This window comes from Lipophrys pholis, assembly GCF_963383615.2.
Source record: "Lipophrys pholis genome assembly, chromosome: 1".
Classification (NCBI taxonomy): Eukaryota; Metazoa; Chordata; class Actinopteri; order Blenniiformes; family Blenniidae; genus Lipophrys; species Lipophrys pholis.
Window position 1 is genome coordinate 50851733 of NC_137635.1, and position 27479 is coordinate 50879211.

At 42.1% G+C, this 27479-nt stretch overlaps 1 protein-coding gene across 1 annotated transcript in view; it reads right to left on the bottom strand.

Moving 5' to 3' along the window:
• Positions 1–1430: 1430 nt before the first annotated feature.
• The window catches only part of LOC308114672 (receptor-type tyrosine-protein phosphatase N2-like), a gene marked incomplete at its 3' end in the record, with an annotated part of 199882 nt that continues 173833 nt past the window's right edge, over positions 1431–27479 (bottom strand). The window contains exons 18-24 of the mRNA XM_080471745.1: positions 26744–26821; positions 22585–22704; positions 22162–22328; positions 16994–17047; positions 11422–11486; positions 3448–3521; positions 1431–1502 (exon numbers count right to left, since the gene is read on the bottom strand). Coding sequence (XP_080327871.1) covers positions 1431–1502; positions 3448–3521; positions 11422–11486; positions 16994–17047; positions 22162–22328; positions 22585–22704; positions 26744–26821 — 630 coding nt within the window. The remainder of the gene's footprint in view (positions 1503–3447; positions 3522–11421; positions 11487–16993; positions 17048–22161; positions 22329–22584; positions 22705–26743; positions 26822–27479) is intronic.

Consider the following 27479-nt stretch of genomic DNA (forward strand, 5'->3'; position numbering starts at 1 on the left):
ATTGATGCCACAAAATATTTGTTTTGTGGCATCAAATGGCCACAAATTAGTATGTCGTCACCACAAATGAATTTTTTTTGTGGCCTCAAATTGATATTTTGTGAGCAAAAATTACTATTTTGTGGCCTCAAATTGATATTTTATGGCCTCAAATTAGTATTTTTCAGCTACAAAATAGGATCGGTAGCCTCATATTAGCATTTCGTGACCCACATTTGCATTGCGTGGCCATAAATTAATAGTTTGTGGCCTCAAAATGATATTCTGTGACCACACATTACTATTTTGTGGCCCAACTTTGAAATTTTGTGGCCTTAAAATTAATATTTTGTATTTTTTGGCCAAATAATTGCATTTTCTGGCCACCACTTATTTTGTAGTCACAAAATATTCATTTGAAGCCACAAAATACAAATTTGGGGCCACTAAATATTCATTTGAGGCCACTGAGTACTAACTTAAGACCAAAAATACTAATTTGAGCCTACAAAATTGCATTTTGTGGCCACGATATCTCAATTTCAGGCACAATTTAAAGTTTCATTTCAGATGTCTTGTCTGGGGCTGGTAGAATTCAAATTGCCTGTAGACATGAATATGTGCATGAAGTTTGATGAAGCAGCAAATAAAATGGATAAATAGATAAAGTGGGACGACTGTAGGCTTTGATGAATCCCTCCTCCTGCATTTCTGTCCGTCACTGGATGCTGATGCTGTGTATCTCTAACTGATCTCAGGAAGCACACACACACACACACACACACACACACACACACACACACACACACACACACACACACACACACACACACACACACACACACACACACACACACACACACACACACACACACACACACACACACACACACACACACACACTCACACTCACACTCACACTCACACTCACACTCAGGGTCACCAATTCAGTAAAGCACTCAAGTTTGGCAAATACGACATATTTCGGCAAATTTTAGAATTATATCTATTGTTAAAACGTCAATTATATTTAAGTTACAAAGATACAAGAAATTCTTTCTTTGCGAGCGGATTGTGATGCTGCCAAACATTTCAGAAACCCAACTGATGCCTGTGAGCTCCACGCTGGAACAGAAACTAAATAAACATCCCAACAGAACACAGAGAAATAAAAACAAACGGATTCAAATGTGGTGAAATGTCACTTTCGAGACTGGAGCTGCGGGAATCATTAAAACGTTGTTTTGAGGAGGGTTGAAGAGGTGAGGATCGGACGGTCCAGGCCGAGGACGAGGACAGAGGAAGGCATGCACACAACAGAGGGAGAGGACGAGAGCGGGTGAAGCCACAACGAAGCAGGGGATGAAGTCGAGAAACAAACGAAGGAGCAGAGAGACTAAAAGAAGCGATGACAGCGGGACGATTCTTCGGGAAGAGAGGCGCAGCTTCTTCTACTGCGGGAGAGCTTTCAGGATGGCGTTCACCTCCTCGGCCACCGCCGTCAGAGCGAACTCGAACTGATCCTGCGGGAGAAACAATGTCACTTTTAATGTCATATGTAATCATACAAATGTAGTTATTGCTACATATAAGTGTTAATAAGAGTATTTATTCTTTATTGGGTCGGTGACCAAACATGGGAACTTCATGTCCTTGTCTTTCTTCCAAAATGACCATCAGGTCGTGAAAAGTGCAGCGTGTTTCTCGTGGTTTTTGTAATTTACGTATCGTGAGATTTCGTCCTGCTTTAAAGTTTTCATCCAGTAACATGAACTCTGACGTTTGATTTCTTCTCTGAAATCACAAGCAGTGAACTGCTGGAGTTTAGAACCTTTCTTTGTTGTTTAATTGGGTTTGGAAGAGATAAATCTCATGTCGGCACATTTCTAGGCTACAAATCCTAAAGATCTTTGCACTTTTTCCATTGGCATATTGGAAATAATTGGTACGTATTATTGTTAATGTTTCAGTTTGATCACTTTAGAAAATCATGATTGACAATTAACCCTTCCACCATCTTCCACCGATGAATAATTCGGTGAGTGCTCTTTAAACAGTTAATAATGTCAATATTATATAAAAAGCGCCTCCTTGTCCACCAGATTTATCCTGCTGCTGCACCTTTAAGTTAAAATACAGGGCGAATTTCACAAAATCTGCTTTTTTATTGAGAAACACAATCAAATTTAGACCACATGGACTTTACTTCATCCTCCCAATAAACGAATGCTTAGGGACCCGACCCGAGTGGCTGCTGAACGTGGAGGCGAATCGATGGCCGAGGTGTTGCAGAGGGGCGGCGCTGCGACAGCCGCTCACTCAGGAAACACGTTTTAATATAGCCCCGGATCGATACCGCCCATGTTTTACACACATCCTGGGTTTTCTTTCTAATTAAGTTCACAGATCAGCCGGTAATTGTTTCCAGATCGGTGTGGAGTCAATCTGAGCACAATGTGACGAGGAGCAACTCTTTGTTTAAGGAGAAAAAGACGAGGCCTCGGAGGCGGCGCGGAGGCGTAATTTACAGGACGATCTTTGGAATAAAATCTGACATAATTGTCACTTTTGTTAAAAGTTCATAATGGTGAAGGTTCTTCAAAGTCCTTTTTTTGGGATCCCTATTATTTACTCTTGAAATGATTGTAAAAAAACCATTAAAAAAACAACACGGTACCTTTCATTTCATCTTCAGAAACACATCATTGAGCTTTTATTCATTTTATGAAACAAATCAGACTCCATATACCAACGGTCTCCTCTCGACAGCATGGTGACATGAGGGCAGGGTTTTAGGCAGCAAGCCGTCCAGCCGTCATTTGAACGGTCAATTTTAGGAAAAGACGGCCGAAAAAATATCGGACAGGTTGTCCAAAGCCTCTAAAATGTGTGTATATCGGCCATCACTATTTGTCAGCGTTTAATTTTACCTAAATTCATCTCTTTTTGCCGAAATAAGGCGAATTATCGGCTCGAGTACACAACGCACAACTGATTTCCGGTTTTGTATTAGGCGCAGTAACGAGCATCGTGATTGGTCAATTGATACCATGTGGTCTATACCTTTTGAAAGGCGGCCTCTGATTGGTTCGTAATCCTCTGACTCATCCTGGTGCGTTCAAATGCTAAAGCAGAGAGGAGGATTTTCCTTTCCAAGATGCTGAGGAATTATATCTGCAGAATCCACACAGGTGGTATTAATTATATGGACCTATGATCAATTTTTTTTCTAAATCATTGGTCGGACAGTCAAAAAACCATGCGTGAGGGTCACGGGTACAAACACAGCAGCTACTAATGGCTAACCGAGAACGCACAGTTGACATTTTCATAATTTTATATACCGGTAATTGTAAAATTTGCAGAAATATGTCGTATTTGCCAAACTTGATCGCTTTACTGAATTGGTGCCCCTGAGTGTGTGTGTGTGTGTGTGTGTGTGTGTGTGTGTGTGTGTGTGTGTGTTACCTTAGTCTGAACCATCCCTGGTCTCTGGTCCCGCAGATGCTCCAGAGTCGCTGCAATATCAATCTCCTTGGCACCTGTCATTCATTCAAACACACAGACACACGCACACAGTAAATACTTGGAGCTGGATTGTGTTCAGCCCACCACCAAGATAATCCAGCTAACATCTGTCAATCTGGAGTCTCATACCAACTCCCTTCAGAACAGCGAAAGGCGATTACATTCATCCTCTTTGCACAAACAAACGGGCTCCGAGGCAGAAGGCTGAGCGACGCATGTAAAACAAATCACACGCCACACGTTCTCCACGCATTTTCCCCCCAAAAAAAGAAACCGAGCTGATCTCAAAAGTTCCACTTCATTTGTGGTCCAGAGCCTTTTCATGAAGGTTGCCCAGCAGAGCCCCTGCCAAAACCTTGTATGTGCGTGCGTGTGTGTGTGTGTGTGTGTGTGTGTGTGTGTGTGTGTGTGTGTGTGTGTGTGTGTGTGTGTGTGTGTGTGTGTGTGATGGCTGGCACGATGCCCGACAGCTGACGAGCTCGTGCCCGCTGCTCAGATTACCAGCCGCAGCGAGACATTACAAACAGATTATGAACCTTTGGGTGGCGAACATAGAGAAAGTCTCTGTGCCCACAGCTGGAACATTTATTTCACTTTCCCGAGGACGTAACGAGGTTGGGATTTAAACATTAAAGAGGCACTGTGTAGACCGTCTCTTCCTCGAGTTATGGCTTCTCTCTTTGGTTGGGGCTGAAGGAGTCTAGAGGGTGTTCACGTTCCCCTGTTCGGTCCGGACCGGAGTCGCTCTCCAGCGGGATAACCGTTTCGTTTTGACGACATGAACACGCCCACGAACTCTAAACCGGAGCGAGCGAGTGATCGCTGGTCCCCTTAAAGAGCTAGGTCTTGGTTTGTTTACAAACGATCGTTCTAGCGTGCGGGGGGGGAGAGCCGTGACGTAGTGTGCAATGCATTCTGGGTAGTCAACAAACAAAGCTAACCGCGCGAATCAGAAGAAGCAGACAAAAAGTCATGGTTGGAAAATATCTCGCGGGCAGACGCAGAGTAGTGAGGAAGAATTAGAGAGGAAGAAGTAGTGAGGAAGACTCACTGATATCTGGTCTGAAGACAATATATTGCGGTTGTTTGCGGCTACTACTAGCCCAGCCACTTCCGCTTTCGTTCCAGACCAATCAATGAGCCGTGTTTCTCCTTCACTTCCTCTCTGGTCAGCGTTTGATTCAGGCAACAGCGCCCCCAAACCAGCAGCTGGTGTAATTGCGCGACATTTTCCAGGAGGTTTGGTCCGGTCTCAAAAGTGAATGTGAACGCCACCCGAACCAAATGAAGGCGTGAAAATTCTCGGCTCCTCCTCCCTCCCAAGTGAACCGAGTCCTGGACTATCCGAACGTGAAAGGCCCCTACGACGACCTAACCTGAGATTGAGTCGAGACCAAGACCAGGGAATCCAAAGAAACAAGACAAGACCCAAGATGTTTAAGGGGCTGAAACTGAGTCAAAATCAAGACGCACCTCAAGCTAAATGTGTCAGTGCTGTCAACTTGTGTGTAGTTTCAGTCGGTAAACAGGAAAAATAGGAAATGTCTAGTAGGTAAATGGTGGAGACCTGTTGGCCGTGTAGATTACTGCACTTTGTTTAAGTTAACAATTTCTCCATCTGCTTCATTGAGGGACAATGTACGAATGTTTGCACCATCTAGTGCAAACTTATACTGTCGGATAATTGGTGGATATCGTATCAATCCTATGTTTTGCATAGACTAGTGAACATATCAGAGGTATTCCAGAACTCAGTACTCAGAGCACTTTCAGCCTCGTTATCATGTAAATATGTAAATTCAACTATCAACTGATCACTGATCAGGCTTTTTACTTCCAGTTTGACCCCCAAAAAACCCACTGGTGTGTAAAAATGAGTGACTATTCAGAGATTTCACTCAACTTGTCAGACAAAATGAATAAATGTCCAACAGGTAAAGGACAATGTTTTTTGTTTTCTCATTAGGTGGAATATTTGAGCTGATGATTCAAATTTCGCAACAATATTAATCATTGTATCGTTGAAATTAAAGCGTAATTTCTTCTAAGGGGCTGAACTGACATTTATACGGGATGATATGGAAAAGGAGGAAGGTTTTAAATATTTTTGAGTTATTTTAAGGAGCCTTAAAAAGAGCACTATAGATAATAAATGATGCAGTGCCTTTAGCTGCTGAGGACTGAAATATTTATTTTGGGAGATGAGAGAGAGAGAGAGAGAGAGAGAGAGAGAGAGAGAGAGAGAGAGAGACCAGACTCAGGTCATATATTGAAGTTGATTGGTGAATACTGAGAACTCTATTTAGTAAAAGATATCAGAAATTGCACTTCGTCTTTCTAAGTTTAGAAAGTTATGATTTGTTGCTGTGTAGCTTAGCTACAACAGGTCTGGACACAAGCTTTTCTATTCCAAAACATATGTTTAGATGCGTTTGTGTGAGTTAACAGTTAACCAAGAATACCATTTTCAACATCATCAAGAATTCTCACCTCTGATACCAAGAATTACCGCTCAAATATGAAGCCAGTTTTTATTAAATATTAGCAAAACGCTACACTTCTACATGTGAAAGGATTCTCAGCTGATGCCAGGGTTGTTTCACAACCTCTTGTTACTCTGAGGGAGTGTAAATACAGTGTAGACGATGAATAAACTGAGATTTAGACTTCAGGCGGGCAGGGGGAAAAAAAGTGTTTTAATAAATGGTGTGCAATCATGTAAGTATTGTTATGCAAATGCTCGTTTGAGTATAAGACGGCAATCTTCTGCGATTGTCATTCGTTATGAAACACACATTAAGCTTTTAGCAACCTTAAATCACCTTTTTATACCGAAGTAGCATAACTAGTGGAGACGGTGAGAGACGATTCATGAAGAACAAGAGAACGCAAAATAGATGTTGGGGGGGGGGGGGGGGGGGGGGGGGGCAGACATCTCAGGGACATAGAGAGGCATAGTTCAAGACTGGGAGGGAGACTGAAACAAGAGAGAGAAAGAGAGAGATGTGGGAGCAACAATTAAATTCACAAAAGAAGGGAGAAAAGAGGAAAAGAAAATAAGTGTAATTTGTTTTCGCCCCCCCCCCCCCCCCCCCCCACACACACACACACAGCCTTGTCATCCCAAATTCTGAAGAAACAAAAAGGCGCGAGAAAAACTTTTTATTCTGGTTGTGACACACAATAACGTGTCGTTTCCTCTCGTCCTGCATAAAGAGGAAAATGAATGGTGGGAGCAGTGCTCATTCACACGAGTTTCTCTTTCTGTTTCACAGGTTTTTTCTTTTTTTCCTTGAGTCCCCCCCCCCCCCCCCCCCCCCCCTTTTTTTTTGACTCACAATAGACTCCCTTCGAGCCAGAAAAGCTGCAACACTGCTTTCGTTTCTCTTTTTCTGTGGAGGGGAGGATTTAACAAACCGAGGGCTATTGTAGAAGTTCTGATAAACCTCAAAATGAACGGTATTAAAAAAAAAAAAAAAAAAAATCTTCTTATTCGGGGTTTTCCTTCTTTGCAAAACTCCCCCCTGAAGGAGAAAAAAGAAAACCCACGAAAGGGGGAACAGTATGAAAACCTCAATTTGAGCTCCTCTCCTCTGTAAGACTCCCACTTTGGGGTGGAGGTCGAGGAGCAGGATAGAGGAGGGTGCTATAGAGGAGAAAGAAGAAAAAAGAAAAGAAAAATAAAGACGGGGCTCTTGAGAAGGCTGTGAAAGACCCTAAAGCTGAGAGCCGAGCTAACCAGCTGGACCTGGTGGAAAAAAAAAAAAAAAAGACGTGGAGAAAGACATAGAGGGATGGTGAAAGGCTCTCGGGTCCTCGATGGGTTTCATTTCATTCTTAAGATGAAGAGAAAGGTGGCGGGTGGTGTGTGTGCGTGTGTGTGTGTGTGTGTGTGTGTGTGTGTGTGTGTGTGTGTGTGTGTGTGTGTGTGTGTGTGTGTGTGTGTGTGTGTGTGTGTCTCCTGAGAAATGTGGCGGCTTCTCTAAAAGAAGGAGGGAAAAAAAAAACGTGAGAACCACAGCAATACCTCCTCAACCTCGCTACATCGCTATCATTCTGAGGCAAAGCAGAATTCATTCCTTGGGAGAAAAAAACAGTTAGAATCAAGGGAAAGAGAGATGGAGAGAAGGAGGAGGAGGAGGTGGGGAGTATCTTTGATCAGGGCGGAGGAAGCCTGCAAACCTGGGGGCCTCTCGCTACTCAAGATAGACAAAAAGAAAAAAAAAAAAAAAAAAAACTGAGAAATGAGGAAGGGTGGGGAGTTGAAACTGACGTACGGGAGGGAAACCAGCTCATTCAACTGTAGGAGAGATTCTCCAAAGAGCTCACAAACCGAGAAAATATAACCTCACTCAATGCAGAGTAGAAAAATCTATGAAGTCGAAGTACTTTACCTGTATTTTAACATATATAACGTGTGATTTTGTCTGGTCTGCCGGTGACAAAGGGGTTAACCACTGTCCAGACGGGGAGTGGCGATTCAGCGTATTACTCTCATTCTGAAGCTTCCACTTAGTTCGAGAATAAAGTTTAAAGTTAACCCCTTGACTACAAATCACTGAATAGTTTATCCCGGAATACATCAATAAATCAAAAAATATAAACCCAAAAGGGGTCTCTGAGATCTACAGACTCAAGGCAAATAATAGAGATTAGAGTTCAAACCAGACGTGGTGAAGACGTTTCATAAAAAGAACAAACTATCAAAGTGAGTCACTTCAAAGTGGAAAGTGAAGTTTTCTCCACGCCGATCAGACAGAGGAGCTCAAATCTGATTCGTCCCGATTCATCCTTGCGTTCAAGTTTCTTGTAAGAGTTTTTCTTGTTCACTCTGGTGGATACTCTGCCAGAGCTGAGACATTTCCAGAGGTGGTAAAAACGAGACCAAACTTATCTGCTTTTAAGGCCTATACGTACTCAGTAAGAACTGCGAAATCTGTTTCTCTCTGGAGGGGTTGCAACAAAAGGTTGTTAAATCTGCACAGAACTGAATTTGTTCAAACAAACACTTTTCTCTAGTTTTGCGGTTTGGGTATTCACCTTCAGGCTTTTCAGTCGGTCCACATCTGGCCTCGTCTCATCAGCTTTATGCTTCTTTCGTCATTTCCTTTCGTTTATGCCGAGATTTTACATTAAAGTTCCACGTCTGAGGAGTGCAGGAGCTCTATTGCTCCTCCTCTGCTGTGCCTTTTCGTCTCCCATATCCTCGTCTGTCTCCCAGCCTTAATTTATCCCTCCTCTGCACATTTGTCCAGTTTTCTCTTCCGCCTCTTGTTGGACCTCGCTCACTGGATCTCCATTGTATGTTGTTCTGACCGTCGACACGAAACCCTGAAAAAAGCTAAACTCTTATGTCTGTATCTGCATTTTGGTCCTCTCTTTGGTTAGATGATTGTGTTTTTATACACCTCACCTCACATGTGGTCCTGCTTTAGGCATGTTTAGAAGCAATGATCACACTTTTGCTGATGACTACATGTTGGATATGAAGTGTTGATCCACCTTGTAAAAAACTCAAAAAAATCATATCCTTGGTTTTTATGGAGAATTAAAAAAGTCTATTCCATATATGATGAGGTGAATAACAGGTTTACTGAAGTAACTTTAATTAAAAAATTCTTGTTAATTTATGTAAAAAAATTCATGAAACCCCCCCCAAATTATCCATTATGTTTTAACTGGACAATTACCATTATTAAAATGTAAATAATATGAAATGTATGAAAGTTTTCAGTTTATGGTATGCATATAGAGCCAACTGACAAAACAACTAACTTTCCAATGTTTTGTTTTTTTGTCAGTTTTTTGAAATACAACTGCACAATAAAGCAAACACACATTAGCTCAGTAAAGTAAAAGGCGAAGTCGAGTTCACTCAACTTTCCACATTAAAGCTCAAACATTAAATCCTATTTACCATAATATCTCCAGGTTGTGAAAACCTTTCAAAGACAAAGATAAACTAAAGTACAACAGTCGGTCAGCCCTCGCACTTTAAGTTATTTTTTTCTTTAATACAGAGAGTTCAAGTGTTTATCCGCCGAGGCGGCAACATTGATCCACATAATAAACCTCTCTAACCTCAGTGCTGTTTATCCCACTCAAAAGCAAGAGGCTAGTTTAGAGTAAAATAGAGATCTAATGTGTCTATTCATAGCCACCCGATGACGGTTGGACCCGATTGCACTTTTTAAAGGTTTATTCACAAACAAACATGTGAATACTTTTGAAAATGTGAATATGAAAGTGACCACGTTGAAATGTCTGCACGAATGAAGGACTCCACTCTTAATCTATTTTAGAAATATAGGAAAAAAAGCAAGCTAAAACTAGAAATGCCCAAAATGGAAGCTATCTTGGCAGCACTAAACAGCAACGTGCACCGATCTGGCCTCTTGAGTAACTTTTAAACTCCAGAGGAAAGCCGGAGGCATCTCTTGATTGAATCTCGTGCTTAATTTTTCCGGCCATATTTCAGAGTCTTTCAAGAAGGGAATTAGAACTTTTCATTCAATGTACATTAGAACTATTCAGGACGGAGATAAAAGAAGACTTCCTATTTCACATCCACCCAGCCCCGCCCCCTTTTCCTCCCTGGGTTGCCGAGTTAGGGGCCCCCCGATCACAGTGTGACAGCCTGGGAAACGGCCACTGATGCCCCAACTGACCCTTTGATCTGGAATTGAAGACCCAGGAGCTCGTTCTGCTACAGCAGTACCGCTGTGGGACGTGCACAAAGAAACAAAAAAAGATATGCACACACACACACGCACACACACGCACACACAAAAACTGTGAGGTCCTCCATGTGGTTGAAGAAGTTATAATTCAGACGGTGAGATACTATAAAAACGTAAATCTAAAAAAATATAAGATAAAACCGTGTGAAAGCCAGAAAAGTTCTTTGTAAAAAAGAGAAGACGCAAGAGAAGCAAACTTTTCCAAACTGTGAACAAAGTGACTAAATTCTAAGGAGACCGCAATTATTTTACCATTACGTCATGACCTGCCACTACTCTGTGAAATATTCAGTCCCCCAGGTAATTACTCCACTGTTTATTACATCATACTGTAATTATAGTAATTATCATGCACTTACAGTGTGCCGCAAAAGGCACTGGCGAGGAGCCCTGATTGCATTCGGAATAAAGTGTCTGTGGTCAGTTCACGTTAATCCGAGGTGGAGCGTCCACGGTGACAAAATGTTTCCAACTTTCTTGTTTTCCCTCGTTTTCTAGCTTTTCTGCCACTGTAAAGATTTAAAAAGTCACATACAGCCTCTCTGTTGACACTCAGACACAGTGGCACAGCAAAATTAGATCCCATTAAACTCAAAGAGATGCAGTGGTAAAGCTTTTAAAGTAATATAAATGTGTCCTAAGATACAATTTCTCTGGCTCAGAAGTAGTATCTCAAACTCACCGGACGTGGAAAAGGAAAAAGACATTATTTGCACATATTGCAATTGAGTGAATTCATTTCTAATTCAAATGCCAGATACACCAAACACAGTATAATGAAAACAGCATTGGTTTTTTTTTAATCGCACGAGTTGGTCTGTACCTAGCAAAGTGTAAAATTCACAAGGAAAATATTCTTTCTCAAACATATATACTGCGTTTCTAATTAATTCACTGATTATCACACTGGTTTAGACTCCTGAGTCCGCAGATCAATGACGCAGAGGAAGTAGCATTAGCATTGAATCCAAACAATCAAGGTGAGTTTGTGAACAAATGCAGTCTGAAGGCTGTAGAAGTTGTGAGTCCTTGGGGAAGCGATGAGCTTTTGACAACACATTTTTCAACAGATTTACAAAATAAGGCCAAGTCACTGGATGCTACAATATTTCAGGAGAAAGTACATGCTGCATACAAAGGTTTTTGAACCTTGGGCATGAAATTCAGCACCCACCTTTAGCCATCTTGTTGAGGACCATGTCGATCAGGACGTAGGTTCCGCTTCTCCCCGATCCATCACTGCATGGGCGAGAGAGAGAGAGAGAGAGAGAGAAAGAGAAAGAGAGAGAGAGAGAGAGAGAGAGGGAGAGAGAGAGGGGGAGAGAGAGAGAGAGAGAGAGAGAGAGGTTTAAATGTGGGTGGTTGTCTCATATCCTCTCTGAATCTGTGTGTTTCTGTGTTCTTGTACATGCTACAAAGTGAGGACATGTCTTTAAAACAATGTAAAACTAACACTGAGGACTTTTTAATCAGTCTCTATGTTTCATTATCACTTTCTCCAAAAACCATCATCTGCCACAGTTTCCTTTAAGATTTAATTGAATTTGTTTTATAACATGAAATTTTTATGACTTTTATGGGTTTTTTTTTCTCGTGTCAAGTCCATTTTACACATCTCAAACATTTTTTTTTTTACCTTGTTAAAAATATTTCCTGACATGCATATGGCATGAAAACCTCCAAATATTCCACTGTTGGATGTCAAATTTGTCATTTAAATAACTAATAGGTGTTTGCCTCAGTACAGACATCGCATTAAAAACAATGAATCAGAAACAACTGTGGTATTTCTTCATTTACATCCAAACTATGTAACGGAAGGGACATCCACTCGCCGGCCACTTTGTCAGGTTAACTTGTGCAATCTAATTCTGTTATTTTCGGTTTGATATGGTCGTCACGCCAATGAAGACTGGAAAACAATGAAATCCCTTTTAATTACGTTCAGAAATGCTGAGCAAAACTTGGCAGGTCTACTGGTATGTAAGCAAGTCTCAAAGCAGCCGCAGAACCGCACGGTCAAGTTATGAAACGTGAGTAACGCCCACCCACGGATTTACAATGCTTATTGCACGTCCTCTCCCGTATCCGCGCTACTGTTGTGTTTGTGCCCTTTTCTGGCAGTGAAGACAGACACAACTTGACTCCGGCTCGAGCAGCAGTCAGAGAGATTTGATATGTTGAGGTTTATGAGTCTTCTAATGCTATTTCAGGGGGATCAGCGACTTCAAAGGTGTATAATTATGGAACCGAAAGGCTGAAGTGCTTTCTTTTTAGTGAGAAATTAAATAATATCAAAATATATCCCGACAGATGTAAATACAATCTAAAACACACACACACACACACACACACACACAAGCACACACACAAGCACACACAGAGATCAGTGAGCAAAAATAAATTACAATTTGTAATGTATGTGCGGGGAATATTTTGTTTCCTCGGGTTTATTTCGAGTGTTGAAAATTGATGTCTGCACCCCTGCCGGTCTATTTCATGGGCTGGTGTGTAATCCAACAAGCTCAGCTGGGTGGTGTGTGTGTGTGTGTGTATGCGTGTGTGCATGTTTGAGTATGTGTACGAGTGATGGCATGAGTTCATCCTTCCTGAATATTTCATTTTCACTGGGACCTTAGTTATTTTCAGCAGTAATTGAGCAGTACCAGTGTGTGTGTGTGTGTGTGTGTGTGCTTTGCCTACATTGTGGGTCCTAACCTCATACACAGAAATCAAGTCCTCGTGACATTAATCATAACATTTTATGGTTAGGTTTAGATTAATTCAAATGTTAAGGTTTTGGCAATTAGTAGTTACTTTTAAGGAAGGAAGCGAAGGAAATGAACACTCTGCCCTCTCTCTCTTCCTCTGTGTGTGTGTGTGTGTGTGTGTGTGTGTGTGTGTGTGTGTGTGTGTGTGTGTGTGTGTGTGTGTGTGTATGTGTGTGTGTGTTAATATATCTGCCCCTCACATTGGTCATTACAGTGTGATTACAGATCTCTCGTATTGCTGCACCTTACCAGGATCATTACAAAGTGATCAAAGACATGTGTGTGTGTGTGTGTGTGTGTGTGTGTGTGTGTGTGTGTGTGTGTGTGTGTGTGTGTGTGTGTGTGTCGGCACACGCCTCAGGGCTGTGAGTAAACACGTCAAGATGTCGGCTGCCTCCTCTGACTCTATTTAAAATGATAGACACAGTGGAAAGAGCCAGGGGAAGAGGGTAAAGAAAAAGATAGCAAGAAGATGGAGGAAAGGGAGAAAGCTGCTGTGTGATTATTGAATTTCTGCATCTGTGCTCCTCTCTTGAATCACTTCTCATCCTGATTGCTTCACTCTGCTCTCCGTATACATTAGGGCGATAAATGGCTCCGCAAGCACGGCTTTGACAAAATAGTTTGTGAGGTTTAACTGAGAGTCTCCACACTGTGAGAGTTTCTCGATCTTTTCATTACTGCAGCTGCGGGTACGATTGGTGTTTTGGGCATAAGAAGAGCACTTCGATCGGTCCAGAGATTACAAGAGCGAATATTGACATGTTTTAAACAGATTCTGGTGCGTCGCATGAATTTCGGCAGTAAGTAAAATCACATGGAAGACGTAGTAGAAATGGGTGTCTTTGCCTTGCTCTGCATGTCAGACGGCTTCCTACAAATTGAAATCTTTGCAGTCTTATAAATGTATTTTTATATTGCATTCATGAGCTCGGGTACGGTTGTAAGTTTCCACATTATCCTCATTCTGTGTGTAAACACTGCCTTCGAGAATTAAGCACATTATGTTAACCAAGACTCAAAGCGTTGGTGTAATTCTAGTTATGCGTCGGGATGAATGAAAAATGGATGCACTTTGCATTTCAAGAGCATTGTTATATTCATGCTGTGAACTTGTGGTTTGCTCTGAACGTTCAGATGGAAGGCTCAGAGACAGTTGGAAAGCTGCATGTGATGCCACCGGAAGTAGAAGGAGCTTCAGCATTGATAAACCCTAAAATACAAACAATAGCTAACTCTGTGTATTAATCATGTAGTATGAGCAGAATGAAGTTTTAAGTTGAACTGCTTTCACGGGTCACGGTTGCTCCGAGGCATTTGTGTTGGTGGACTAACATGTAATGCACTGTGTTAAGTGTGTGAGATTGGAAATCTGAAGTTGTAAACAGCACTGGTGTTCGCTGACCTGAGGAACCTCCCTTCAAAGCCAAGTGCACTTTAAGTTAACACGAGGTCAGAAACGCCGGTCCGGTGAAATGCATCCACTGACGCATTATTCATCTATTTCAATTTTACACTTTAAATCTGTTATATTTTTTTCTCATGCAACTCATACTGCGGCATCACTTCCCAAAGCGCCTGCGATTCATATACTCTTGAACTTTTCCAGTTGGATTTATAATGATTGACCAGGCGCTGGTGTCACTGTGAACTTTCTGCTCTCTGTAGCAGACGGGCGAACAATCGATAGCAACGATGAATCAATACACACAAGCCGACTCGGCTTCTTCCTGCTGAGCTTGCATAAAACCTATTTCTGTCCACGACGGTTCCGCTGTCAGTTCGCCTGGAGAAGACAGTTTGTCTGACGCGCAGACGACTCTTTTCTGTGGACACACGCGCCCGGGTGGGAATCGAAAGTTGGCACGGACTGAATGAATCGAGCGCATTGGCGGCGTGGGCACATCGCTCAAATGTCATAACATCGTCCTATACTACACCGAGGACAAGTGTTTGTCTTCTTCTGCTGCCCCGCTCGGTCTTTACATGAGACACAGGAATGAAAGCAACCAAAGACGATGTTAGAAGTCGCGTACAAAGTTCAATGCCTGCCTGTGATCGTTTACCAAACTTAAAAATAAATACAAAAATTGTTTGAATTAAAATGCATCTATTTAGACCTGTGTATCTCATATTAGCAGTATTCATAATACTCAATTTTCCATGTTGTACAACTTTGTTAGAGAACTTTCCTGAAAGGTTAATAATACAGTTGTCTCTTGGTCATTTATCATTTCTGTTTTAAAGTGTATATATAATTAATGATAATCTACTCAACTGAAATGGAAGTCCGAGATACATGCCCGGTGAAAGTTGTTTGAAATACTTTCATGGTTTTAGTATTTTAAACGTTTTGCGTGTTTGTACTAGTTTGCTTGACAAACATGCGTTGAAAGAGCCTGTAACTTATCCGGGGACCAGCACAGGTTAAAAAGAGCTGCGAGGGCGACAGAGGGGCACTAAATGCACCAATTAGCCGTGTTTATTGGTGAATAAATGCGACAGCAAACTTAAGTCATAAATCGAGTCCCGTGTTTTACTACAGAGTCAGAATGTGAAAGCTGTTAAACCCAGAAGCATCTGATAGAAAAATGAATCACGACGTTGATCTTTGGGCGGTATTCTAGTCGACCAAGGATTCGCTTTGTGATCTGAAGTACGTCCTCATTGATAATCGCATTTTTTTTAACGGCAGCCACAGGCCTGCCGCCGCTTGTGAACTGCAAATGGGCAAAGTTACACTTGCACCAAATTCGTTTCTCGTCCTGATATCTGTCGAAAACCTAAAAAGACTTAAATCGTGTCTCTTCTTGCCTGACAATTACAGCTGAAAGTACCTCAGTGCAACATTAAAGCCTCTATTTTTTTCTCTCTATTAAAATCTAGGAAGTTGAAGCAATAAAGACGAAAGCAATGGATCCATCTGAAGTTGAAATGGAGGACATTTATAACAACGTATTTTAGAAGAGGGCAACTGTGGCTTTTTCAACAGAATTATAAAGTACGAGTTTCTTTTTAAGCAAAAAAACGAAAAGGTGATTTGATCCGCTTTGGGAGGATGCTGAAACATGTGAAGCGACTTTACTTTGGCGCTTTTTGGGGAGCTTTCTAACATCTGCTGCCTGTACTCAAAATGACTGGGCTTTATATAGGAATCAAACTCTTATGTAGACAACACTAAAACGACTCGCACCTGCACTAAACTCATTAAACAGAGTTTGATAAGGTCATAACATTACCTGAGGTAATGTAAAGCGATCCAGCTGCAGTGGTTATCTCTCTCCGTACTCGCAGGTTTAATACTCTGGTGTGGCCTGGCAGCTTAGCTCAGAAATGCATAGTGGAGGTGCCATTAAACCATATTAGAATATAGATCATTTAGTAGAGACGGGACAAACATCGGGCCAATCTGTTCCAGGAGACATCTTTTTTTTTTTTTTTTTTTTTGGTTGTTTTTAAATCCAGTCATGGGAGGATGTTTCCACAAAACACTGTGGCAGATTTCTTTGCTAAATACCAATTTAATTATGTCTCGCAGGTCTGAGTTATATCCTCAGGTGGTGGCAGGTATGCAGATGCGAGTACACGCACACATACACTGCCTACTTCTATTTACCTCTCTCTCTCTCTCTCTCTCGCCCACCGGCTCTGACCGATACACGGCAAACTTTAAAGTGCCTCCAATTAAAAGTTGCCCTCCTCCGTGGACATTTTGTCAATTAAATCACAACTCTTTGGCTAATCTCTGGTTTAAAATGCCTGCCATCCTCCAAATGCTGAGAACTGACGCAGCGGCCGGTGGGAAGACGGAGACCACGAGGGAGCCGATGGAGTTCAGCCTCAGACGACAACAACAACAGTAAACACGGGGTTCTGGTACATTGCCAGAATGTTGCAGAATATCTCGAAACAAAATGCATTTTATTCAAAAGTAAATGCAAACGTGACACAAGTGGACATGGTGAGTATACTTGCCTGCAGTGGACTATGATAGGACACGAGCGTCCCCGGTAGCACTTGTTAACTTTCCTACAGAGAGCAGAACAGAAAGGAGGAGTCAGTGTTAACATCACAGGTGTAGTGTCGCGGACAGGAAAACAAAAAACATTCCTCACGTAATTCCTCAGGAAAGAAAGGCCTGTTCTCCAGTTCTTCCCCACCACTTATGATTTAAAGACAATTGGCAAATAATTGATCATTGTCAATGTTGTGCTACTCAAGTGCAATTATTCCAAGATTTAAAACTTAAGATTTATGAGGCCCTCTAGTGGCCATTGTGGTTATGATCAAAGCAATGTAGGAAACAGAGGTGAGACAAAATTTATAAAAAGGAATAAAGAGCATTCACCGGTCACACCATTTTCCAAATTTATTCGTGCTAAAATCCTATTAGAATTCAAAATAAAGAAATTTGACACGATAGCTTTATTTTTAAAAACCTAAATTTGACCAATAGGATGCCAAACGTGTGTCTGTTACATTGATTTTTATTCCATGTTTCAAAAATAACCCCTCTAAAGATTACTCTAAACTCAATTACTGTCATTGTCTTAACAAAGCCCCTGTACAGTGCAAAACATATGAGTTTAGAAGGATAAAACATAACCTATACAAACTCATTGAACACACTGAAAACAGATTTAGTCATGAATGCATAAAGAGGTTCTTCTGCATGAAAAACAACATTCTTCTGTTAAGACTGTGAAAAATAAGAAAAATTCACACCTCATTCTTCAAAAAGCTCTGCAGTCAGTGGATTTTCACAAACAAGCAACGTCTATCCGTGCTAGACGTAGGAAGACCGAGTTTGATCCCAGCTGGAGATCGTTGCTGATTCTATTTCATGGTGGTAACTCTAAATAACAATTTTCAGCCAGAACACATTATGTAAAAGCACCCTGTGTGTGTGTGTGTGTGTGTGTGTGTGTGTGTGTGTGTGTGTGTGTGTGTTCCATTATGCATCAGTCAGTCGCACCTGCCGTGATGAGGCTTTACTATTCTTTCCCTCAGCTGAAATCTCTAAGGTCGTTTATTATTTGAGTGAAATGTGTGGACACAACATAACGTAGGAGTTTGGTGGAAGCTGAACAAATTATTTATTTTCAGTGGTCTTCAGTAAAATGTTCATACAGCTAAAATTTATCATATCATATTTATCTCAATTTGCTCTAATAACTGTTAAAAACCTCATATTTCATCATTCATCATCATTTATTGATAAATGATATTTGAAGATTTAAGCCTCGTTTACACGACAATGTTTTCAAGTGAAAACCAAACATTTTCCTTGCTTTTTTGGTATATCTGCCGTTTCCGTGTAAACAGATATAATTTCCAAAGTATTGCTGTGCAAACACAAATCCTTTCTGAAAAGAAAACGCAATGGCAGCGACGTGTTTGCATTGTTGTGTAAATGGAGCATTTGTTACTCTATTAATTTTGTGGGACTAGACGGAATAGTATTACAAATATCCAAATATGGGGTTCGTAGACCATCATACTGACCCCTAGTGGTGTGGAGTATGGCAGCTACTAAGCATTGTAGAGTTCCCTTTAACCCTGCAACATAAAATTTATGAATTTATTCCATTTGATAACTTGTATTTTTGATATAAAACAGAGCGGCAGGGGGGGTCTGAAGAATATAAAAACGTGAAGAAAAAACTAAGAGATTTACTGTTGTTTCTTCAGTTTTGCTTTGACTACAAAAAAATATATTTATCAAGTAGTGATGTATGTTCTCTCTTCACGCTCTCCACATCTTTGAGAAAAGGGGGGTGCTCTTCTATTAGGCGGTGCTCTTCTAATGGAAACTAAAAGATATGTAGGGATATGGATGCAAACCCTATTTAACTATTAATGGGTAATTTAGAAGCTACCAAATACAGTCACTTTGCAAATTTGTTTCAATTAAGACTCTTCAATAAGGCACTATTTCTTTTACATGTTTTTTTGAAGACGTTTTGTAATATACATACAAATAAATCAGAAACAGATCAAGCCAGGAGTCATTCAGCTTAAGAGTTTGTTAATACATCCATCTGGATTTATTTCGCCCGCAGACTACAAGCAACATCCCCGAAAAGCTGAAGCAAAGAAAGTCTTTGCACACGAAAAAAAAAACACACATTTCCATCCTCCGCCCCGCACAAAATTGAAAAGTCAGAGCTCACTGCAGACAATCAAAAGTGATGTTACCATGGCAACAGCCAGCAGAGGATCACCAACAGGCGCACGGGGTGGGTGGGGGGTGGGGCGAAGAGAGAGAGGGTGTGAGATTCAAAGGAGATGCCCCGTAAGAGAGACTCAAGCTTGACGGATCAAAAGCAGAGAGGGAGACACAGAAGAGAGGAAAAAGATTGATGGAGAGAGGGAAAGAGGGAAAGACACGACGATGGGGATGCAAAACAAAAAACTAACAAAAAAAACTAATAATTGTCTTTTGGTTTCTTATTGTTACGTGTGTGTGTGTGTGTGTGTGTGTGTGTGTGTGTGTGTGTGTGTGCGTGTGTGTGTGTGTGTGTGTGTGTGTGTGTGTGTGTGAGTGAGTGAGTGAGTGAGTGAGTGAGTAAAGACTCCTAACATGTGTCAACATATGCATTTCTTCAAACAGCTTCATTTGTCATCTCACAAAATAAATGTGAACGCAACTTAATGACAACACCTCGTATACTGACATTTAAAGAAAGTGAATGCAGAGATGGCTACAGATAAGACTCTTTCTTTCTTTCTCTTTTTCTTTCTATAAATCCCTCACTCATCTGTCAGCATCGTATCTGGATTTGGCTCTCCTCAGTACTTTCGGATATGTGCAGTCTGCAGTGCACATTGACAGACGGGGCAAAAAGGGGAGGGAGGACACGGATAGTGGGCGTGAGAGATGAAGACAAAGGCACGGCAGGAAAGGAAAGGAAGGCATGGTGAGAGAGAGAGAAGAGGGGAGATTGGACAGGAGATTCGGAGGCAGTCAAGCAAACCATGAGCAAGCAAAAAAAAAAAAAGAAAGAAAAAAAAGAAAGAGCAACGGGGAATCTCAGGTCACAGCGAGGAAAGAGAAGCGATAAGAAGTGAAAGAGGAGGAGAAGAGAAGGGGTGAGGCGGGGGAGGACCCATGAGGCCCGTTGGTTGTAGAGTCACAGTCTCCAATGATCACTTTTGTGACTATGCAACTGGGCTTATATTACTAGCTGCAACATCACAAAAATGACACTGGCAACCGCTAGTTAGCTGGTAAAACAAGGGGTGGGGATGGGGGGGGGGATTCAGAAGCGGGGTCGCTGAGTTCCGTCATGAGCGAACGACATGCCGGGACACAAGCATGAGGGATGGAGCGATACTCCGGACAGCATCCTTAAGAACCACTGAGGCGTAAAGAGAAAGAAACACCCGAAAATGGAGAAGGGAAGGTCGCCACTGTGGAAGGGCTGCATCTGTGGCAATAAAAGTGAGGAACACCTCCCTCTGCACTCGCTTCATTTTGTCGCCACGTGAGTAAAGGCAGTATTTCTGATCTGATGGCGGATGTCGACGCCCACCAGAAACCCCTCTTTTAAACGCTCACTGTTGCACGGCGACGCCAAAACTATATATAAAACCGACGTCGGGAGAAAATCCACATTGAACCAGAAGAGAAAAGGGGGGGCTGACGTGGCACGGCAGTATATCAGCTTATAAAGAGGTCGAAGGAGGGGAGGAAGTATGGGGAGCGGTTATGAAGGCGCCACAGATAAAGGATCGCTCCGGCTGAGTTCCTTCAATACATCCTGAATTACGTCGTTATCGACTGGAAAATGCCCGGGATGTTTGAGGATATACAGATATTTTTCTCCCTGCGTCTCGGGGTCACGAGTCAAAACTCCTGCAGAAGTGAGGGATTTAAAGTGATTATGCTGCGAGGGAGCCACAGATGCCTCTTAAAGCCCTTCCACATTAACTGAAGGGCATTTGAAAAGCCTCTCTTTGTTTTATATTTAAAAAAAAAAAAAAGCCCTTAAAATGAACCGTGTCCAAAAGGCACACACTCCATTTCATTATGCATCCTTTACCCGCGTTACTTGATAGAGAAAAATTAATGTGGGTAAAATTGCACCTAAATCATTGAGATGCATTGAAGGACTTGCTTGAAAAGTTTGAAACGTACATCTGCTGTGTCCACCTCGCTGTTTCTCTTCTTCTCTAACACGTTTATTACTTTAGATGATAAAACCCAACCCAGGAAAAAGAACAACGGTTGAGTCTGCTGCAGCAACACGAAAAACTGTTGGTTTCTTACATTTTACAGAATTTACCCAGATGAAAGACACAGGAGTTCAATCGTTAGTTCCATGCAGACAAGAACAAGGTAACGCAGGATCGCCATCATACGTGTCTGGTCTTCCTGCCATTGGCATTTTCCTGTGGTAATATCTGCGTGGAAAACGCTAATGGCAGGGATGGAAACATATATGTTGAGCTGCCATTAAACACCTTTAAGTCTTTGTTCAAGCAAAAACATAGACCGTGGTGGATGTTTTTCAGAAAGAAAAAAAAAATATTACAAGATTTTAGACATCTCTGGAAAGAATCCTGTCGTCAGAACACAATTCTTTCCAACGGCCTCTTTTTAAAAAAAGTTTCTTCTGTAACCTCAGCACCTTCGTCATCAACAGTAAAAGCAGGCTTAAGTACCTTGTACACTTGAAATGCAAATGACTTCCAAGACTCTCTTCAGACACGCTGTTGAGGAGCCTTTATTTCTTGGTGAGCACCAGAAGAAAACAACTCTGCGTGGTTGCACGAACGCCATCTTCTCACTTATGCACACATTCCAAAGTAAAAGTCACGGTGTGATAGCCAGGCTGTATTTGCAGCTTTGAGTGCTTGTTTGGAGAACATAATTGGCAGAAACTTGTCGGAGGGGGGGGATCACATTACTGTTGCTGCAAGAGCGACTCCTCATTACATAGCTGTCCGGTACTCCTCACCCCTTCCCCACTCCTCCGATCCCCCCCTCTCCCGATCACAGCAGGAGGAGGAGGAGGAGGAGGAGGAGAAAACTATGGATGCTAATGTGGGCAATCTTCCTCTCCTGAACAAAACAATTCTTTATGGGAAACACGCAAACCGAAGATGGCGCTAAGCTTAGAGCTGAGTGGGTTCCCTACCTGCGGAAGTCGAGGAGCGTCCGGCTCGTCTCCGGGACGTTCTGGTTGAGCCAGGTCAGGAAGTGGAACTGGGTGACGGTCCGCGTCTCATTGGTCTGCATGTTCTTCAAGTAGAAGCTACGAACCAGGAAGTCATCGCACCAGATGTGTTCAGACACCAGATTTACCTGTAAGGTAAAGTGAATAGGTATTTTGTCGTACTTAACACACGCAAACACGACTGACAGGACGCAAGTTCTTAGAACTTTATTCCTCAATGTTAGCATTGGAAGGAAAACGACTGCTCCCTGAAAAATCCTTAAATCATTGGACCAAATAATCAAGCAGAGTCTAGAACCTAAATCAAGTGATGTTGTCGAGGTAAAACAATCAGAACATCCAAAAAAACCATGACGCTCTCTCACATCTGTTGAATCGTCCTACCTCGTAGATGTGGTACAGGTTGGATCCTTCATCTGGCCAGTAGTGGTAGCACTGCTTCACGCCGCTCTCAACCAGAGGCGTCAGCATGACGATGACCACACAGCCGTTCTCCCACACCATCTGTAATCCAAACACACAGGCAGATAAATCATCCCTGTCCACTGAAGTCCTTTACGACATTTAGGTAGCAAGTGAACACATCTGATTCTGTACTCCTTAAATTCATGGATATTATTATAACCAATGACGGGGCTGGAGCATCATGGTGTCGTTTAAGCACCCATACACAGCCGGGATTGGCTCCAGGCTTGGGTGGACAAAGTTTTACAGCTGGATGGATAGATGAATGGAACTTGGCGTCTGGTACCAGTAAAGGTGTGGTTCTGGTCATTTTCCTCCAACAAGTCAAAAGGGAGCGATCTCCATGTATTGGCTTTACATTTGTAGGGTAGCTTTCGCTCAGATGGAAGAGTGGATGCTGTTGGTTCAATCCTCTTTGTACATTCTACGCAGACATCTAACCCCAAATTACTCCCAACGGATCGATTGAACCCCTCGCATGGCAGCCGCCACCATCGACGTGGATGTGCATGGGTGAATGTAAAACACTTCGGGACTGCTAATGCAGTGGAAAGACTCTCCACAAGAGAAATTAATTTCAAGTTGATTATTCATATTCCACTATCTAAAAATAACAACCATTGTCACGACAGTAATGTTAAGCAGGATGCGCTTTATCTATAAGCCACATAATGTTCTTTAAAACTAGAAAACTTTATGAAGTACCATTCGTGGGAGTGGGAGTCGTAAGTGCTGGAAAGCTTGATTGGAAGGAGCTCTCACATGAAGCTGTTAACACCTTCCAGGAACACTGACATGTGTCGTCACTCACCCACATGCTTGGATGTTGGTCCATAATTAGTGCAAATTGTGAGCTCGCCACCAGTTAGGGTGGGAGGAAAGGGAAAGAAAAAACCTACTTGAAGACATCCTTAGTGTTTCAAACTTTGGTGAGAAACTACAAGCGAGTCAAGCGTCGTGAAAAGTAATTGCTGTTGCTGTCGAGGCTTTTCCTTCCCCAACTGGGTCATTCCACGGCGAAACCAGGAGATGGGTCGTATTTTTCCTGCTGGCAGTCATATTCTCACAGCCGGAGGGTGGGCCTGCTCTGGAGATCCATTCGACCCCGAGCCGAGGAAACAGTCGGCCGTTAATGGAAAGCCATAAAACAACACCGCTCCCACATCATCACGCTAAGATTATCGAGATGGCTGCACCTGCCTTTCAGACGCCAGCGCCAGCACATCTTTACGAAGATTTAACCGACATTAACTGCAAAGGTTTTTTTTTTCTCGAGTTTACGCACCAGTCCAGCCACCCCTCCCCCTCCCTGCTGCTCCAGCCATTGCTTCCCTGATTAGTCTCGTGGGGTCGAGAGAAAATAATGTGACGGAGCACCTTTTTTGAGAAATGGTGTTAATTTGCTCCAGCCGACATGGTGGGAACTCAGGCGAGGATGGGTGGACAAGTTACCGCTCAGAAAACGTAAAGTTTGTTAAAATGCAAATTTTTAAATTCAAATCTGTGTTTATCCAAACAAAGGTTAAACGCGTGCCGGGCTCCTTTCTAACCCATATTAGGTCGTTGAAGCCCGACATGGAGGATGTGTCAGCTACGTTGTACTGTATGTACGGTAAAATAACCTTGGCCGAGCTCTGATTAAGTCGTGATAAGATGTAAGCAACGCTGGTTAAGTCAACCAGGCCACTGCACAACAAGAAGGCTGGATAAAGCCTCGGTGCCCAATCCGTCACTGGAAAACTGCCTCAAAGTAATTATTAATGAAAGTCATAGAATGAGGAATATTTTGATTGAATGAAAATTCTGACACTTCTGCTTTGTGCAATGTGAACAATATACATTATATGGCAATTATAGAATCTTTATGCTAAACATTGTGAGAAGTGTGGTGCAGTTGGATCAGTTGTTCCTGAAACATCCTGAAGATGAAGAGTTCTGTGGTTTCAGCTCAGAGACTTTGCTAAAATCTGCCACTGTGTTGTACGTGGCGCAATATGAATAAAGTTGAATTGAATGTAAGCTACTGATTTTATCCGGGAGATGTGCTGATTATTTTCTAGGACTCCAGTTTAGACGCGTGTGTTCTGTAGTTGGCAAAACCGAACAGAAAAAACAGAAATTCAAATTAATGTTTGATTAAATCTTCTTGGATAACATATCGTCAACAACAAAGCAACAATAGTAATTACTGTAAACGGTCAACATACATATATGTACTTCTGAAAATGCATATTCTGATCACATAGTCATTTTGAAAAATGCTCTTAAATGGAAATTCCCCAAATTAACTACTTAATAGCAAGTCAGTGTTTGTAAGTCTTTTTTTTTTCCACCACTGTGTTTAAACATGTGCCAGTTTAGCTATGAACACAATGCATCACCGAAAAGATACAAATTTGACTTCTTTAATCATTAAACTTAAAAAAGAGAAGCTTTTTTTTCCCCTCCTTGAGAGCAGATTATGTTATGTTAAGTTTTCCTTCAGCGCAAAGGTGTGATTTCGTAAACAAAAAGTGCACACGTCTCACAACACTTCCCACCTCCTCTTGCACATTCACTCGAAGCTGAATTGCACTTTTTTCTCTCTATTGTGTCCAACCTTTATTTATACGGAGTGGGCTTGCTGAGTTTGCATGCTGTCGTACAGAAGCGGATTGTGAGCAGCTTGGGAAAATGACAGGAACTAAATATTATGAGCGTACAACAACCAAGTGTGAAGTGTGTATCAGATTGTGGACGGACTCGAGCACAAATTGAAAATCTGATTTTCTTTTTTTAACATACTACATTACTACAATCTGGGCTTTAGGGCTGTCTGTGTGGAATTTGCATGTTTTTTCCAGCATGGGTATGCTTTTAAAGCTAAATGGTGACTCTTCAAATCTCTTGTAGTTGTAATGGTGTGTGATAATCTTGTGGGGGGATAAGATGGGTTTTGTGACTCAAATCAAAGATGGAAAATTACGACAGCCCCTCCCCCACGCTCATGATATGAAAATGCATTTTCCCGAGAATGCATCTGGAGACAATAGTGATGATTTGTTTCATTTATGCATATTGTAACTTCACTATGAATAAGAACACATCCAAGACACTTGAGCAATAGATGTAATCGCTGCTCTCTCATGGGGCAGTTATGGTATGTCATTACGCACAAGTTTATAAAATCTGAGCTCTCCAATCAAGTGAGGGTCCGCCCAACGAGTCTCGACCCCAGGCCGGAGGTCTGAAGCTCCTCCTCTGCTACACGAGGGGAAACTGTTTGTTCAAATTGGGTGAAAATACCGAAGTATTTACTTCTGTCAGTCTCCAGTTAAAAAAAGAGAACGCTGTGAAAGATGTCAGCTTCAATAGATCTCATGGTGTATAGGTATATAGCTGCACTTGCTGCAGTCCAAGGGTTCCTATTCACACCTTGTCTGAGGAAAAAAAGAAGGAAAAACCCACAAACTGAGACGCCATCTTTTACATTTCAGTCTACTCGAGCCTGAGATTACGTTTTTCTGGCACTGAGTCCAACAGGGACGGGACTTGTTTGACGAAGGGAGCTTTTCTTCCAACAGTCAACACACACATGCAGACACACACGCAGACACACACGCACACACACACACACACACACACACACACACACACACACACACACACACACACACACACACACACACACACACACACACACACACACGCCAGAACTGGCCAGAATAAACCCCCCGTCCCCGTCTCATATCCAAAACCAATCCAACACTATGGGACAGTGGGAAAAGCGTTTGCAGTCCCATGTGTTAACAATGTGTCCTATAGTAGCCTATTGTGTGTGTGTGTGTGTGTGTGTGTGTGTGTGTGTGTGTGTGTGTGTGTGTGTGTATATGTACGTGTGTGTGTGTTGACAGTGATAGTAAAGCCAGGGAGCATTATAGTGAAGGAGAGATTAATAATGACATCCACAGAACAAGCCGGTCTCCTGTGTGGCTCGCTGTACTAATAAAAATCGGCCAAGTCTTGTTTAAGAGAGGAGAGTGTATTGATTTTTGTGTTGAGAGTGTGTGTGTACATATGTGTGTGTGTGTGTGTTTACCTGCCAGAAATCTGCCACGGTGGAGGGCAGGGGACCTTGAGTGGCGATGTAGGCCGGGTTCCTGGGATCGTGATCCATCTGTGGAGAGAGAAGAGAGAAGAGATGATGCCAAGCTCTAGAATCCGTCTGCGTTGTCCCAAAAATGTCCTTCACCGTGTGTTTGTATTGTCTCACACAGATTTTTTTTTTCTTCTTCTTCTGGCAAACAAGAACTCGGGTTTTCAAAAGAGTGCTGCAGTTTAAAAAAATAAAATAAAATAAAAAATACGAGAGAATAATGGTAGGCAAAACAAACCCCAACAAGAGAGAGAAAGTTCATTCAAAGCCGAGGGGGAAACGGCTTACAAGCGTCACCTCGAGTGTTTTATTGTAAGAGCGCCTCATTACGTAGGAGTGGAAAAATCTTAGCTCGTTGGCCCCGAAGCCCTCGAATACTTAACAAAATGCCGAGATTTGTGAGCAATTACCTTCTATTCAAGGTCTGTCACTATTGGAGTCAATCTTAAACTACAACTTTGAGTTTAAGCTTTTATTTTTTCTTTTACTTAACAAACCTGTTTTAGCCTTGACGATCAGGAAACGCTCAGGGTGCAGCGGTGCGGCGAGCGAGCGTTACGAATGCCTCCGTCAAGATTGCGAAATCTTTTTATTCTCCGTGGCGGGCCCCAGAATTGACCTCTTTATTTTGCTACCGATGTAAACAATGGATTTGAAAATTTCCAAGCGAGTGAATCAG